General features: G+C 41.6%; 1 protein-coding gene across 1 annotated transcript in view; it reads left to right on the top strand.

Annotated features, from left to right (window-relative positions):
* The window catches only part of csul (protein arginine N-methyltransferase 5), a 106048-nt gene that overhangs the window by 45748 nt on the left and 46534 nt on the right, over positions 1–13766 (top strand). Inside the window, exon 6 of the mRNA XM_071672279.1 lies at positions 5997–6198. Within this exon, the coding sequence (XP_071528380.1) occupies positions 5997–6198 (202 nt within the window). The remainder of the gene's footprint in view (positions 1–5996; positions 6199–13766) is intronic.

Here is a 13766-nt window from a genome sequence, read left to right as displayed (position 1 = left end):
GGGTAAAGGAGAAGAGTGGTTTGGAAATGTCTTGGTGAAAGGACAAGGGCAAAGGAAGGAGTAGCATTACTCCTGAAGCAGGAGTTGTGGGAGTATGTGACAGTGTTAGAAAGTAAACTCTTGATTGATATGGGTAAAACTGAAAGTGGATGGAGAGAGATGGGTGATTATTGGTGCCTGTGGACCTGGTCATAAAGAAAAAGATCATGAGAGGCAAGTGCTTTGGGAGCAGCTGAGTGAGTGTGTTAGCAGCTTTGATGTACAAGACCAGATTACAGTGATGGGTGATTTGAATGCAAATGTGAGTAATGTGGCAGTTGGGGGTATAATTGGTGTACATGGGGTGTTCAGTGTTGTAAATGGAAATGGTGAAGAGCATGTAGATTTATGTGCTGAAAAACGACTGGTGATTGGGAATACCTGGTTTAGAAAGAGAGATATACATAAGTATACATAGGTAAGTGGGAGAAATTGCAAGAGAGCGTTATTGGATTACGTGTTAATTGTTAGGAACGTGAAAGAGAGACTTTTGGATGTTAATGCGCTGAGAGGGGTAACTGGAGGGATGTCTGATCGTTATCTTTTGGAGGTGAAGGTGAATATATGTAGAAGTTTTCAGAAAAGAAGAGAGAATGTTGGGGTGAAGAGAGTGGTGAGAGTAAAAGAGCTTGGAAAGGAGACTTGTGTGAGGAAGTACCAGGAGAGACTGAGTACAGAATGGAAAAAGGTGAGAACAAAGGAGGTAAGGGGAGTGGGGGAGTAATGGGATGTATTTAGGGAAGCAGTGATGACTTGTGCAAAAGATGCCTGTGGCATGAGAAAGGTGGGAAGTGGGCAGACTAGAGAGGGTTGTGAGTGGTTGGATGAAGAAGTAAGACTGTTAATGAAAGAGAAGAGAGTGCCATTTGGACAATTTTTGCAGGGAAATAGTGCAGATGACTGGGAGATGTATAAAAGAAAGAGGCAAGAGGTCAAGAGAAAGGTCCAAGAGGTGAAAAAGAGGGCATATGAGAGTTGGGTGAGAGAGTATCATTAAATTTTAGGGAGAGTAAAAAGATGTTTTGGAAGGAGGTAAATAAAGTGCATAAGACAAGAGAACAAATGGGAACATCAGTGAAGTGTTCAGATGGGGAGGTAATAACAAGTAGTGATGAGGGAGATGGAGTGAGTATTTTGAAGGTTTGTTGAATGTGTTTGATGATAGAATGGCAGATATAGGGTGTTTTGGTCGAGGTGGTGTGTGAATTGACAGGGTCAGGGAGAATGATTTGGTAAACAGAGGAGGTAGTGAAAGCTTTGCAGAAGATGAAAGCTGGCGAGACAGAAGGTTTGGATGGTATTGCTGTGAAATTTATCAAAAAAGGGGGTGACTGTGTTGTTGACTGGTTGGTGAGGATATTCAGTGTATGTATGGTTCATAGTGAAGTGCCTGAGGATTGGCAGAATGCATGCATAGTGCCATTGTACAAAGGCAAAGGGGATAAAGGTAAGAGTTCAAATTACAGAGGTGTAAGTTTGTTGAGTAATCCTGTGAAATTATATGGGAGGGTATTGATTGAGAGGGTAAAGGCATGTACAGAACATCAGATATGTGAAGAGCAGTGTGGTTTCAGAAGTGTTAGGGGATGTGTGGATCAAGTGTTTACTTTGAAGGATGTGTGGATCAAGTGTTTGCTTTGAAGGATGTATGTCAGAAATACTCAGAAAAACAGATGGATTTATAGCATTTATGGATCTGGAGAAGGCATGTGATAGAGTTGATAGAGATGCTTTGTGGAAGGTATTAAGAGTATATGATGTGGAAGGTAGGTTACTAGAAGCAGTAAAAAGTTTTTATTAAGGATGTAAGGCATGTGTGCAAGTAGGAAGAGAGGAAAATGATTGGTTCCCCTTGAATGTTGGTTTGCAGCAGGGGTGCGTGATGTCTCCATGGTTGTTTAATTTGTTTATGGATGGGGTTGTTAAGAGGTGAATGCAAGAGTTTTGGAGAGGGACAAGTATGCAGTCTGTTATGGATGAGAGGGCTTGGGAAGTGAATCAGTTGTTTGCTGATTACACAGTGCTGGTGGCTGATTTTGATGATTCAGGTGAGAAACTGCAAAAGTTGGTGACTGAATTTGGTAAAGTGTGTGACAGAAGAAATCTGAGAGTACATGTGAATTAGGTTCAGTAGGGTTGAGGGACAAGTAAATTGGGAGGTAAGTGTGAATGGAGAAAAACTGGTGGAAGTGAAGTGTTTTAGATATCTGGGAGTGTATTTGGCAGCGGATGGAACCGCGGAAGTGAGTCACGGGGGGGGGGCAAAGGTTCGGGAGCGTTGAAGAACGTGTGGAAGGCAAGAACACTATCTCGGAGAGTAAAATGGGTATGTTTGCAGGAATGGTGGTTCCAACAATGTTATATGGTTGTGAGGCTTGGGCTATAGATAGGGTTGTGCAGAGGAAGGTGGATGTGTTGGAAGTGAGATGTTTGAGGTGTGGTGTGAGGTGGTTTGATCTAGTAAGTAATGAAAGGATAAGAGAGATATGTGGTAATAAAACGGGTGTGGTTGTGAGAGCAGAAGAGGGTGTTTTGAAATGGTTTGGTCACATGTAGAGAATGAGGGAGGAAAGATTGACAAAGAGGATATGTGTGTCAGAGGTGGAGGGAATGAGAAGTGGTAGACCAAATTGGCAGGTGGAAGGATGCAGTGAAAAAGATTTTGAGGGATTGTGGCCTGAACATATAGGAGGGTGAAAGGCATGCAAGGAATAGGTTGAATTGGAACGATGTGGTATACTGGGGTCAACATTCTGTCAATGGATTGAATCAGGGCATGTGAAGCATCTGTGGTATACCACAGAAATTTTGTGGGGCCTGGATGTGGAAAGGGTTTCAGTGCATTACACATGACAGGTAGAGACTGAGTGTGAACGAATGTGGCCTTTGTTGTCTTTTTCACGTGCACGTGAGGGGAGGGGCATGCCATTTCATGTGTGGCTGGGTGGCGGTGGGAGTTCAGGAGCGTTGAAGAACGTGTGGAAGGCGAGAACACTATCTCGGAGAGTAAAATGGGTATGTTTGCAGGAATGGTGGTTCCAACAATGTTATATGGTTGTGAGGCTTGGGCTATAGATAGGGTTGTGCAGTGGAAGGTGGATGTGTTGGAAATGAGATGTTTGAGGTGTGGTGTGAGGTGGTTTGATCTAGTAAGTAATGAAAGGGTAAGAGAGATATGTGGTAATAAAACGGGTGTGGTTGTGAGAGCAGAAGAGGGTGTTTTGAAATGGTTTGGTCACATGTAGAGAATGAGGGAGGAAAGATTGACAAAGAGGATATGTGTGTCAGAGGTGGAGGGAATGAGAAGTGGTAGACCTAAATTGGAGGTGGAAGGATGCAGTGAAAAAGATTTTGAGGGATTGTGGCCTGAACATATAGGAGGGTGAAAGGCGTGCAAGGAATAGGGTGAATTGGAACGATGTGGTATACTGTGGTCAACATTCTGTCAATGGATTGAATCAGGGCATGTGAAGCATCTGTGGTATACCACAGAAATTTTGTGGGGCCTGGATGTGGAAAGGGTTTCAGTGCATTACACATGACAGGTAGAGACTGAGTGTGAACGAATGTGGCCTTTGTTGTCTTTTTCACGTGCACGTGAGGGGAGGGGCGTGCCATTTCATGTGTGGCTGGGTGGCGGTGGGAATGGATGAAGGCAGCATGTATGAATATGTACATGTATATAGATACATATGTTGAAATGTGTAGGTATGTATATGTGCTAGTGTGGGCGTTTATGTATATACATGTGTATGTGGGTGGGTTGGGCCATTCTTTCGTCTGTTTCCTTGCGCTACCTCATGAACACGGGAGACACGACAAAATATGATAAATAAATATATAGGCAATGGCTTGATGACTATTTCTTTTATTATAAGTTTATGAGGGTTGTGATTGGCTAACACATGAAAGAGTCCTTAAGGGATGCTTAATTTTTTAAGAACTGTTAAGATTTTACCATTAGGGCCCACCTGCTTTCACTGAATTGGACTACCAAGCATATGTATTTCAGTATTTGTTTAGTGTAGAAAACTCCGATGATTAATTACATTCAGTACGGTCAGAATGGATTTTAACAAGGCTTGAGGGTTTTAAAGATCAAAGATAATCATTGTGTTGCACACAGTTTTGGTTTGTCAGACAGTACTAACGCTTAGTTTCCTGCCTTTGACATGAGAGAAACTTTATGTCAAAAGACTGCTGGTGTTCATATATTGAAATTTATTTTATGTAATTTGACTCTATGTCTATCATTATTACTCCATTTCTAGTGCCATCATATGAGTATTTTACGTACTGCTTCTAGAATTATTCATGTCAGTGCATGGATTGTAAGTTTTAGTGGAACATGAATTATGTTGATTCATCAGGTAGACCTGTCTCCATTCACATCACCTAATCAATTCCCTCTGCATCTGTCCACCTCTTTCACAGTCTTCCTTTCTTTGTGCACTATGCTGCTCTACCATATATATATAGCTTCTTGTCCAACCTGTTGCATCTCACACATACTATATGATCTTACCATACTAAAAGTCTCATCTGTGCACCTTCAAACTGCATATCCCTCTCACATTTTTTTTTCTTTTTTATCTTTCTGCCTCTTTTTTCCAATTCCATTTATGCTTTGTACTTTATTCATAGCTATACTGCTCTTTTCTATTTACCCATTCCAACCTTTAAACACTTTGATTTTGTTTCCATGCATAGTGTTGGAACGAGTACTCCTCCTTGCAAACTTGCAGGCTCTTTGCTCAGATTTTCTCTTTAACCATAGCTCTCAGTGCATGACTATTTCAACTTAGCTTCCCCACTACCATCCTTACTCAACTTTACTCCCAGATATGTAGATTTATTAACAACTTCCAGTTCTTTGCCATGCAAATTGATTTTATTTTCAGATTTCCCATCCCTTTGATATTCTTTTTCAACATCTTCCTCATACATATTTCATCAATGGCTCACCATTCTTTCTAGTTTCAATGCATTAGACAAGCCTGGAATGAAGGTTGCATGAGATGGAGAGAGCTTATTAAAGAAATGTATGGAAATTATTGAAAATATGTTTGTTCTCTAGGATCAGAGATGAGGAGATGCTGTAGATAAACGGGAGTGGAAGACATTGCAGTGAAGGAAACGAGTAGAGCAGTAAAGTATCCCAAAAAGAAATCTTGGGAGAGTAGATGGGAGTGATGAGTAAGGCCATGATTTGCATTGAAAGTACTATATGGTGAACCTAGAGTGTATGGGAGAATGGAAATGGTCAGGTTCCTAATGACTGGACAAAAGCAGTAATTGTTCTGCTCTGTTAAGGAAAAAGGAATAAAAGTGCTTTTGAGAAATATGGAGGAATGAGTCCAGCACAGTTGGCAAGATGTAAAGAGAGATAGTGATTGATTGTAGTGAAAGGATTAAGTCTAGCACAGTTGGCAAGATATCTACCCTCAGACAAATAATAGAGAAAGCTCTTGAGAAAAAAGATGAATGTAACATTAATGGACTTGAAAAAGGTACATTATAATGAAATCAGAAAACACTTTCAGAAGCACTGATTCTGTATGGTAAGCTTGGAAAACCTCTGAACATTGTTAATGGAAGTAGTGCATGTGTGAGAGTAAATAGTGGTATGAGAAAGTGATGTGAAATAAGTAGGATTGCATCAAGATTGTGTGATGTTACTATGGTTATTCATTGTATTATTTTTTTGAACATTAAGTGAGATGGAGTGCTTGTCATTTGATATTTAACCATGTACAAAAAGAGTGGAGGTTATCACTGTTGCCATATCCAGATAATGCTGTGTTGCTACTGAATCGTTAAATCATTGTTTCATTGGCAGTTATTCTAGCCATATGAAGAAGAACATAAATGAAATTTATCCAACATTATCTTAGAAAACATATAATGCAGACACAATGATTATGCCTTCTTTACTTTATTTTTATTTTTATTTTTAGGTGGTTGGGGGAACCAGTGAGAAGTGTTATTCTGCCCACATCCATTTGGTTAACCAACAAGAAAGGGTTTCCTGTCCTCTCTCGTGCCCACCAACTACTTGTAAAGGGACTATTTAAGCTCCATGCTCAGTTTGTCATCTCGGGACCACTCAGACACCAACACTACAAGTTGTATCAGCAGTATCTTGAGCACACAATTAGGGTACTTCTAAGTTAGATTTTTGTTCCACATATCTATTTGCATGATTTTCTTATGCTGTCATTAAACTTGTTCCACTTACAGGAAGGGTGTGGGGGAGGAGAAGAGAATGTATATGTTATATTTTTCCTTTCCTTCATGTGTTTTGTACCATTTCCTGTGGGGTAGGGTGGCGTAGGGAATGGATGAAGGCGAGCAAGTATGAATATGTTGTTGTGTATATACTTAAGTATGTTTATGTAAGTAGGAGAGATGGCCAGAGAGCGTTATTGGATTACATGTTAATTGATAGGCGTGGGAAAGAAAGACTTTTGGATGTTAATGTGCTGAGAGGTGCAACTGGAAGGATGTCTGATCATTATCTTGTGGAGGCGAAGGTGAAGATTTGTAGAGGTTTTCAGAAAAGAAGAGAGAATGTTGGGGTGAACAGAGTAGTGAGAGTAAGTGAGCCTTGGAAGGAGACTTGTGTGAGGAAGTACCAGGAGAGACTGAGTACAGAATGGAAAAAGGTGAGAGCAAAGGATGTAAGGGGAGTGGGGGAGGAATGGGATGTATTTAGAGAAGCAGTGATGGCTTGCGCAAAAGATGCTTGTGGCATGAGAAGCTTGGGAGGTGGGCAGATTAGAAAGGGTAGTGTGTGGTGGAATGAAGAAGTAAGATTATTAGTGAAAGAGGAGAGAGAGGCGTTTGGATGATTTTTGCAGGGAAATAATGCAAATGAGTGGGAGATGTATTAAAGAAAGAGGCAGGAGGTCAAGAGAAAGGTGCAGGAGGCAAAAAAAAAAGGCAAATGAGAGTTGGGGTGAGAGAGTATCATTAAATTTTAGGGAGAGTAAAAAGATGTTTTGGAAGGAGGAAAACAAAGTGCATAAGACAAGGGAACAAATAGGAACTTTAGTGTAGGGGGCTAATGGGGAGGTGATAACGAGTAGTGGTGATGTGAGATGGAGATGGAGTGAGTATTTTGAAGGTTTGAGGAATGTGTTTGATGATAGAGTGGCAGATATAGGGTGTTTTGGTCGAGGTGGTGTGCAGACTGAGAGGGTTAGGGACAATGATTTGGTAAACAGAGAAGAGGTTGTAAAAGCTTTGCAGAAGATGAAAGCCGGGAAGGCAGTGGGAGTGGATGGTATTGCAGTGGATTTTATTAAAAAAGGGGGTGACTGTATTATTGACTGGTTGGTGAGGTTATTTAATGTATGTGTGACTCATGGTGAGGTGCCTGAGGATTGGCAGAATGCTTGCATAGTGCCATTGTACAAAGGCAAAGGGGATAAAAGTGAGTGCTCAAATTACAGAGGTATAAGTTTGTTGAGTATTCCTGGGAAATTATATGGGAGGGTATTGATTGAGAAGGTGAAGGCATGTACAGAACATCAGATTGGGGAAGAGCAGTGTGGTTTCAGAAGTGGTAGAGGATATGTAGATCAGGTGTTTGCTTTGAAGAATGTATGTGAGAAATACTTAGAAAAGCAAATGGATTTGTGTGTAGCATTTATGGATCTGGAGAAGGCATATGATAGAGTTGATAGAGATGCTCTGTGGAAGGTATTAAGAATATATGGTGTGGGAGGCAAGTTGTTAGAAGTAGTGAAAAGTTTTTATCAAGGATGTAAGGCATGTGTACGTGTAGGAAGAGAGGAAAGTGATTGGTTCTCAGTGAATGTACATTTGTGGCAGGGGTGTGTGATGTCTCCATGGTTGTTTAATTTGTTTATGGATGGGGTTGTTAGGGAGGTGAATGCAAGAGTTTTGGAAAGAGGGGCAAGTATGCAGTCTGTTATGGATGAGAGAGCTTGGAAAGTGAGTCAGTTGTTGTTCACATGATACAGCGCTGGTGTGAGAAACTGCAGAAGCTGGTGACTGAGTTTGGTAAAGTGTGTGAAAGAAAAAAGCTGAGAGTAAATGTTAATATGAGCAAGGTTATTAGGTACAGTAGGGTTGAGGGACAAGTCAATTGGGAGGTAAGTAGGGTTAAGGGACAAATCAGTTGGGAGGTAAGTTTGAATGGAGAAAAGCTGGAGGAAGTGAAGTGTTTTAGATATTTGGGAGTGGATTTGGCAGCGGATGGAACCATGGAAGCGAAAGTGAATCATAGGGTTGGGCAGAGGGCAAAAGTTCTGGGAGCTTTGAAGAATGTGTGGAAGTCGAGAACATTATCTCGGAAAGCAAAAATGGATATGTTTGAAGGAATAGTGGTTCCAACAATGTTATATGGATGTGAGGCATGGGCTATGGATAGAGTTTTGCGGAGGAGGGTGGATGTGCTGGAAATGAGATGTTTGAGGACAATATGTGGTGTGAGGTGGTTTGATCGAGTAAGTAATAATAGGGTAAGAGAGATGTGTGGTAATAAAAAGAGTGTGGTTGAGAGAGCAGAAGAGGGTGTTTTGAAAAGGTTTGGTCATATGGAGAGAATGAGTGAGGAAAGATTGACCAAGAGGATATATGTGTCAGAGGTGGAGGGAACGAGGAGAAGTGGGAGATCAAACTGGAGGTGGAAAGATGGAGTGAAAAAGATTTCGTGTGATCGGGGCCTGAACATGCAGGAGGGTGAAAGGCGTGCAAGGAATAGAGTGAATTGGAACAATGTGGTATACCGGGGTGGACGTGCTGTCAATGGATTGAATCAGGGCATGTGAAGTGTCTGGGGTAAACCATGGAAAGTTCTGTGGGGCCTGGATGTGGAAAGGGAGCTGTGGTTTCGGTACATTATTACATGACAGCTAGAGACTGAATGTGAACGAAAGTGGCCTTTGTTGTCTTTTCCTAGCGCTACCTCACGCACATTTAGGGGGAGGGGTGGTTATTTTCATGTGTGGCGGGATGGCGATGGGAATGAATAAAGGCAGACTATCAATTATGTGCATGTGTATACATGTATATGTATGTGTGTGTATATATATGTATATGTTGAGATGTATAGGTATGTATATTTGCGTGTGTGGATGTGTATGCATATACATGTGTATGTGGGTGGGTTGGGCCATTCTTTCGTCTGTTTCCTTGTGCTACCTTGCTAACGCGGGAGACAGCAACAAAGCAAAATGAATATCTAAATAAGGCATGTGTACGTGTAGGAAGAGAGGAAAGTGATTGGTTCTCAGTAAATGTAGGTTTGCGGCAGGGGTGTGTGATGTCTCCATGGTTGTTTAATTTGTTTATGGATGGGGTTGTTAGGAAGGTGAATGCAAGAGTTTTGGAAAGAGGGGCAAGTATGCAGTCTGTTGTGGATGAGAGAGCTTGGGAAGTGAGTCAGTTGTTGTTCGCTGATGACACAGCGCTGGTGGCTGATTCATGTGAGAAACTGCAGAAGCTGGTGACTGAGTTTGGCAAAGTGTTTGAAAGAAGAAAGTTGAGAGTAAATGGGAATAAGAGCAAGGTTGTTAGGTACAGTAGGGTTGAGGGTTAAGGCAATTGGGAGGTAAGTTTGAATGGAGAAAAACTGGAGGAAGTGAAGTGTTTTAGATATCTGGGAGTGGATTTGGCAGCGGATGGAACCATGGAAGCAGAAGTGAATCATAAGGTGGGGGAGGGGGCGAAAATCCTGGGAGCCTTGAGGAATGTGTGGAAGTCAAGAACATTATCTCGGAAAGCAAAAATGGGTATGTTTGAAGGAATAGTGGTTCCAACAATGTTGTAGGGTTGCGAGGCGTGGGCTACGGATAGAGTTGTGCGCAGGAGGGTGGATGTGCAGGAAATGAGATGTTTGAGAACAATATGTGGTGTGAGGTGGTTTGATCGAGTAAGTAATGATAGGGTAAGAGAGATGTGTGGTAACAAAAAGAGTATGGTTGAGAGAGCAGAAGAGGGTGTTTTGAAATGGTTTGGTCACATGGAGAGAATGAGTGAGGAAAGATTGACCAAGAGGATATATGTGTCAGAGGTGGAGGGAACGAGGAGAAGTGGGAGACCAAATTGGAGGTGGAAAGATGGAGTGAAAAAGATTTTGAGTGATCGGGGCCTGAACATGCAGGAGGGTGAAAGGCGTGCAAGGAATAGAGTGAATTGGAACAATTTGGTATACCGGGGTCGACATGCTGTCAGTGGATTGAATCAGGGCATGTGAAGTGTCTGGGGTAAACCATGGAAAGCTCTGTGGAGCTTGGATGTGGAAAGGGAGCTGTGGTTTCGGTGCATTATTACATGACAGCTAGAGACTGAGTGTGAGCGAAAGTGGCCTTTGTTGTCTTTCCTAGTGCTACCTCGTACACATGAGGGGGAGGGGGTTCTTATTCCATGTGTGGCGAGGTGGTGATGAGAATGAATAAAGGCAGACATTATGAATTATGTACATGTGTATATATGTATATGTCTGTGTGTGTATATATATGTATACATTGAGATGTATAGGTATGTATATTTGCGTGTGTCTACGTGTATGTATATACATGTGTATGTGGGTGGGTTGGGCCATTCTTTCATCTGTTTCCTTGTGCTACCTCGCTATCGCGGGAGACAGCGACAAAGCAAAATAAAGAATAATACATTACTTATGTATGTATGTATGTATGTAGGTGTAGGGGCATGTATGTATATATGTGAATATGTTTACTGGGCAGTGCCAGTATTGGAACCAATGAGGTTAGGAAGTGCTTCTACTGTAAAAAGTGTAAATCTCAAAACTGGGGAAAGTTGTCAAGTTTCAGTACCTCAAGGAGATACTTTAGTCTTTCTAGAATAACTAAGTCTCTTCTCATGGTGACCTCATTGATACACCCCTTAGGGAAGGAACTGAAAGGGGAGGCATTGCCTAGGTCCATTAGGGCAATCCTTTTAGATTTAGACAAACACCTGAGGTGTGCTAGGACATTTTAGTTTTTGGATGATTTTGGAGCTTCCGATTCTGGAAACACTGCTGGAGTTGCCCTCTTTCAGTTGCCTGTTAAGGGTGAGGCACAAAAGGCTAAGAAGTGGCACTGGAGTCTACCAGTTATGCTATCAATCTATATCTCTGATGCCTGTTCCCATCAGGAACTCCCTCATTGGGGTGGCCATGGCAATAGTCTCCATAACGAATGAACTCTAGAGCCTCTCCGTAGCCTTTAGTGCCTCACCCTTAAAAGGCCAGTGGCAGAGGGCCTGTCTAGCATGGTGTTTGCAGAGGCTCCTACCTAATGTTCCTACTGACTACTTCTACCAAAAGTTCCTGCCTATTACTTCTACCTTTCTACCTAACAGTCCTACCTAAATGTTTTTACCTTCTGCTTCTATGTATTGCTCTTACTGTTTTGCTGAAAGGCTGGGCTAGCACATAGCTTTCACCACAGGAAAATCTAGAATTGCAAAGAATGAGCTGTGTGAGTTAAGAGTTGTCAAGTTTTGTGTGTGACAGGTGGAGATATATTGTATGTTTGTGGACAGAATGGCAGCAGTCCATGTATAGGTGAAGTAGAAAGAAAAGACAGCTACCTTGGTCAGAGGAGTGCAACTTGACAGTTATGCTGAGGAGTAAAAGAGACGAGCGATTAAGGGCGATGGGTCTAAATGTAAATGGGATGACTGGTGAAGTGGTGAAGTTCAAAAGTCGTTGCTTAGATGTGCTGAGGATTGGGGAAACCCATATCCTTGGGCAGAATGTATGGAGTGAAAGCAGAAATGGTGCATGTAAGTAATGGGAGGGCATCGAATGAGGATTAGTATGGATTGAAATGAGTGAAAATGATTGGGGAATAGTGAAAGAAGGATGTGCAATCCTGCTAGCACTGAGAGTGTGAGAGGATGTTACAGAGCATGGATGGAATGGATGAAGAATAGTGTGGATGAAAGGAAAGACTGGGATTGTGAAGTATGCATGGGTACGTGTATATGTGCTTGTGAATATGAAGACTGTACAAGGTAAGGATGAAATGAAGATTTTCGAGAGAAATTTGAATGACCATATAAACTGTTTGAGAATGAGAGAAACGTGGTTGTATTGGGTGATATGAATGCGAAAGTGGGGTGTGATGAAATTGGAGAGATAGATGGGTAATAGGAAGTGCCTGGAGTAAGTGAGAATGGAAGTTATGTTGTGGATATTTGTGCTAATAGGGGTTTATTTCTTGCAAACACCTTTTTTCACCACAAAATGGTCCACAGATATACGTGGATGAGGAATGATGGAAGAGAAGAGCAGAAGGCTTTGATTGACTAGTGGCAGTGAATGAGATTGAGAAAGGTCGTGCTAGATGCTAAAGTTGTGAGAGGATTCTTTGGAGACTCAAGCCATTTCGTGTTTCTTTTGGAGATGAGGATCAGGGTGAGGTGGAGGTGTGATGGGAGGAAGAATGGAGAGGTAAACGTGTTGGCAAGTGAGAAGATGAACCAGAAAAAATGCAGGAAGGAGTCTGAAAGGATAACAAAGCTTAGATGGAAATGAAGTAAATGTAGGGATGCAGTTATGTGTGAATGAAGTGTTTAACATATTTAGAGAAATACTATTAAAGGTTTTAGAATTAGTAGTTGGATACAAGTTCATGGGATATAAGAGTAAAAAGGGCAATGCACGGTGGACGGAAGAGAATAGATATGATGTGGAAGAGAAGAAGGCTTATGGTAGATTGCTCATTAGGAATGTACCAATGGAAGTTCAGCAAAGGAGTGGGGAGGGAAGAATATAGAATATGTAAGTGGAATGTTAAGAAATTGATTGAGGAAAGTAAAGAAAGTTAGCTGTAGATTTGGGAAGAAAGTTTAGTGAAAATTTTGGGGATAATGAGAAACTGTACTGAAAGGAAGTGAAAAAGGAAAGAGGTGGATGTAAGAGTGGAAATGTTCATGTGAGCAGTAAGTAATGGGAGTAGCTGAGTCAAAAGGAGGAAATGAAAGGAAGATGGAAGGAGTATTTTGAAGAACTGATGAATGTGAGAGAAGGGGGAAGCAGTGGTTGTTGCATGCATGGGCATAGAGGATAGAAGGAAGGGGATACAAGTGCAAGGGCCTGTAGTGAAAAAGGGAAATAAGAGTACAATAATGAGGCTGAAGGTAGGAAAGGCACCTTAAGTGGATGGGATTATGGCTGATATGCTGTAGTATGGAGGAGGAAGTGTGATGGAGTGGATGCATCAGATATATGTGTAATTTAGCATGGAAACAGAAGGTTGTGCCCGAGGATTTGGTGAAAGCTATTATTGTTCCTTTATTCAGAGGTAAAGGTGCTAAGGATGAGTGTAGCACTTATAGGGGAATAAGTCTGTAAGGTGCACCAATGAAAGTGTATGCAAGATTGTTGATTGATAGAGTAATGGAAGTGACTGAATGCAGAATAAGTGAAGAGCAAGGGGGTTTTAGATTAAGGGGATGTGTGCATCAAATTTTTGTGGTAAAGATGACTGTGGAAGAGTAATTAGCAAAAAGTAAGAAGTTGTATGCAGCTTTTATAGTTCTGGAGAAAGTGCATGACAGAGTTGAGTGGAATGCTTCACGGGATGTGTTGAGGATTCGGGGGACAACTGTTGGGATGTGTGACAGCCTTCTATAGAGTAGCAAATACATGTGTGAGACTGGATGGAGAGTTGAGCAAAAGTTTCAGTATACATTTAGGTGATAGGCAGAGCTGTGTGATGTCACCATGGCTTTTAATATGCATT

Source organism: Panulirus ornatus, chromosome 17, assembly GCF_036320965.1.
Source record: "Panulirus ornatus isolate Po-2019 chromosome 17, ASM3632096v1, whole genome shotgun sequence".
Lineage (NCBI taxonomy): Eukaryota > Metazoa > Arthropoda > Malacostraca > Decapoda > Palinuridae > Panulirus > Panulirus ornatus.
This window is presented reverse-complemented; position numbering and strand designations above follow the sequence as displayed.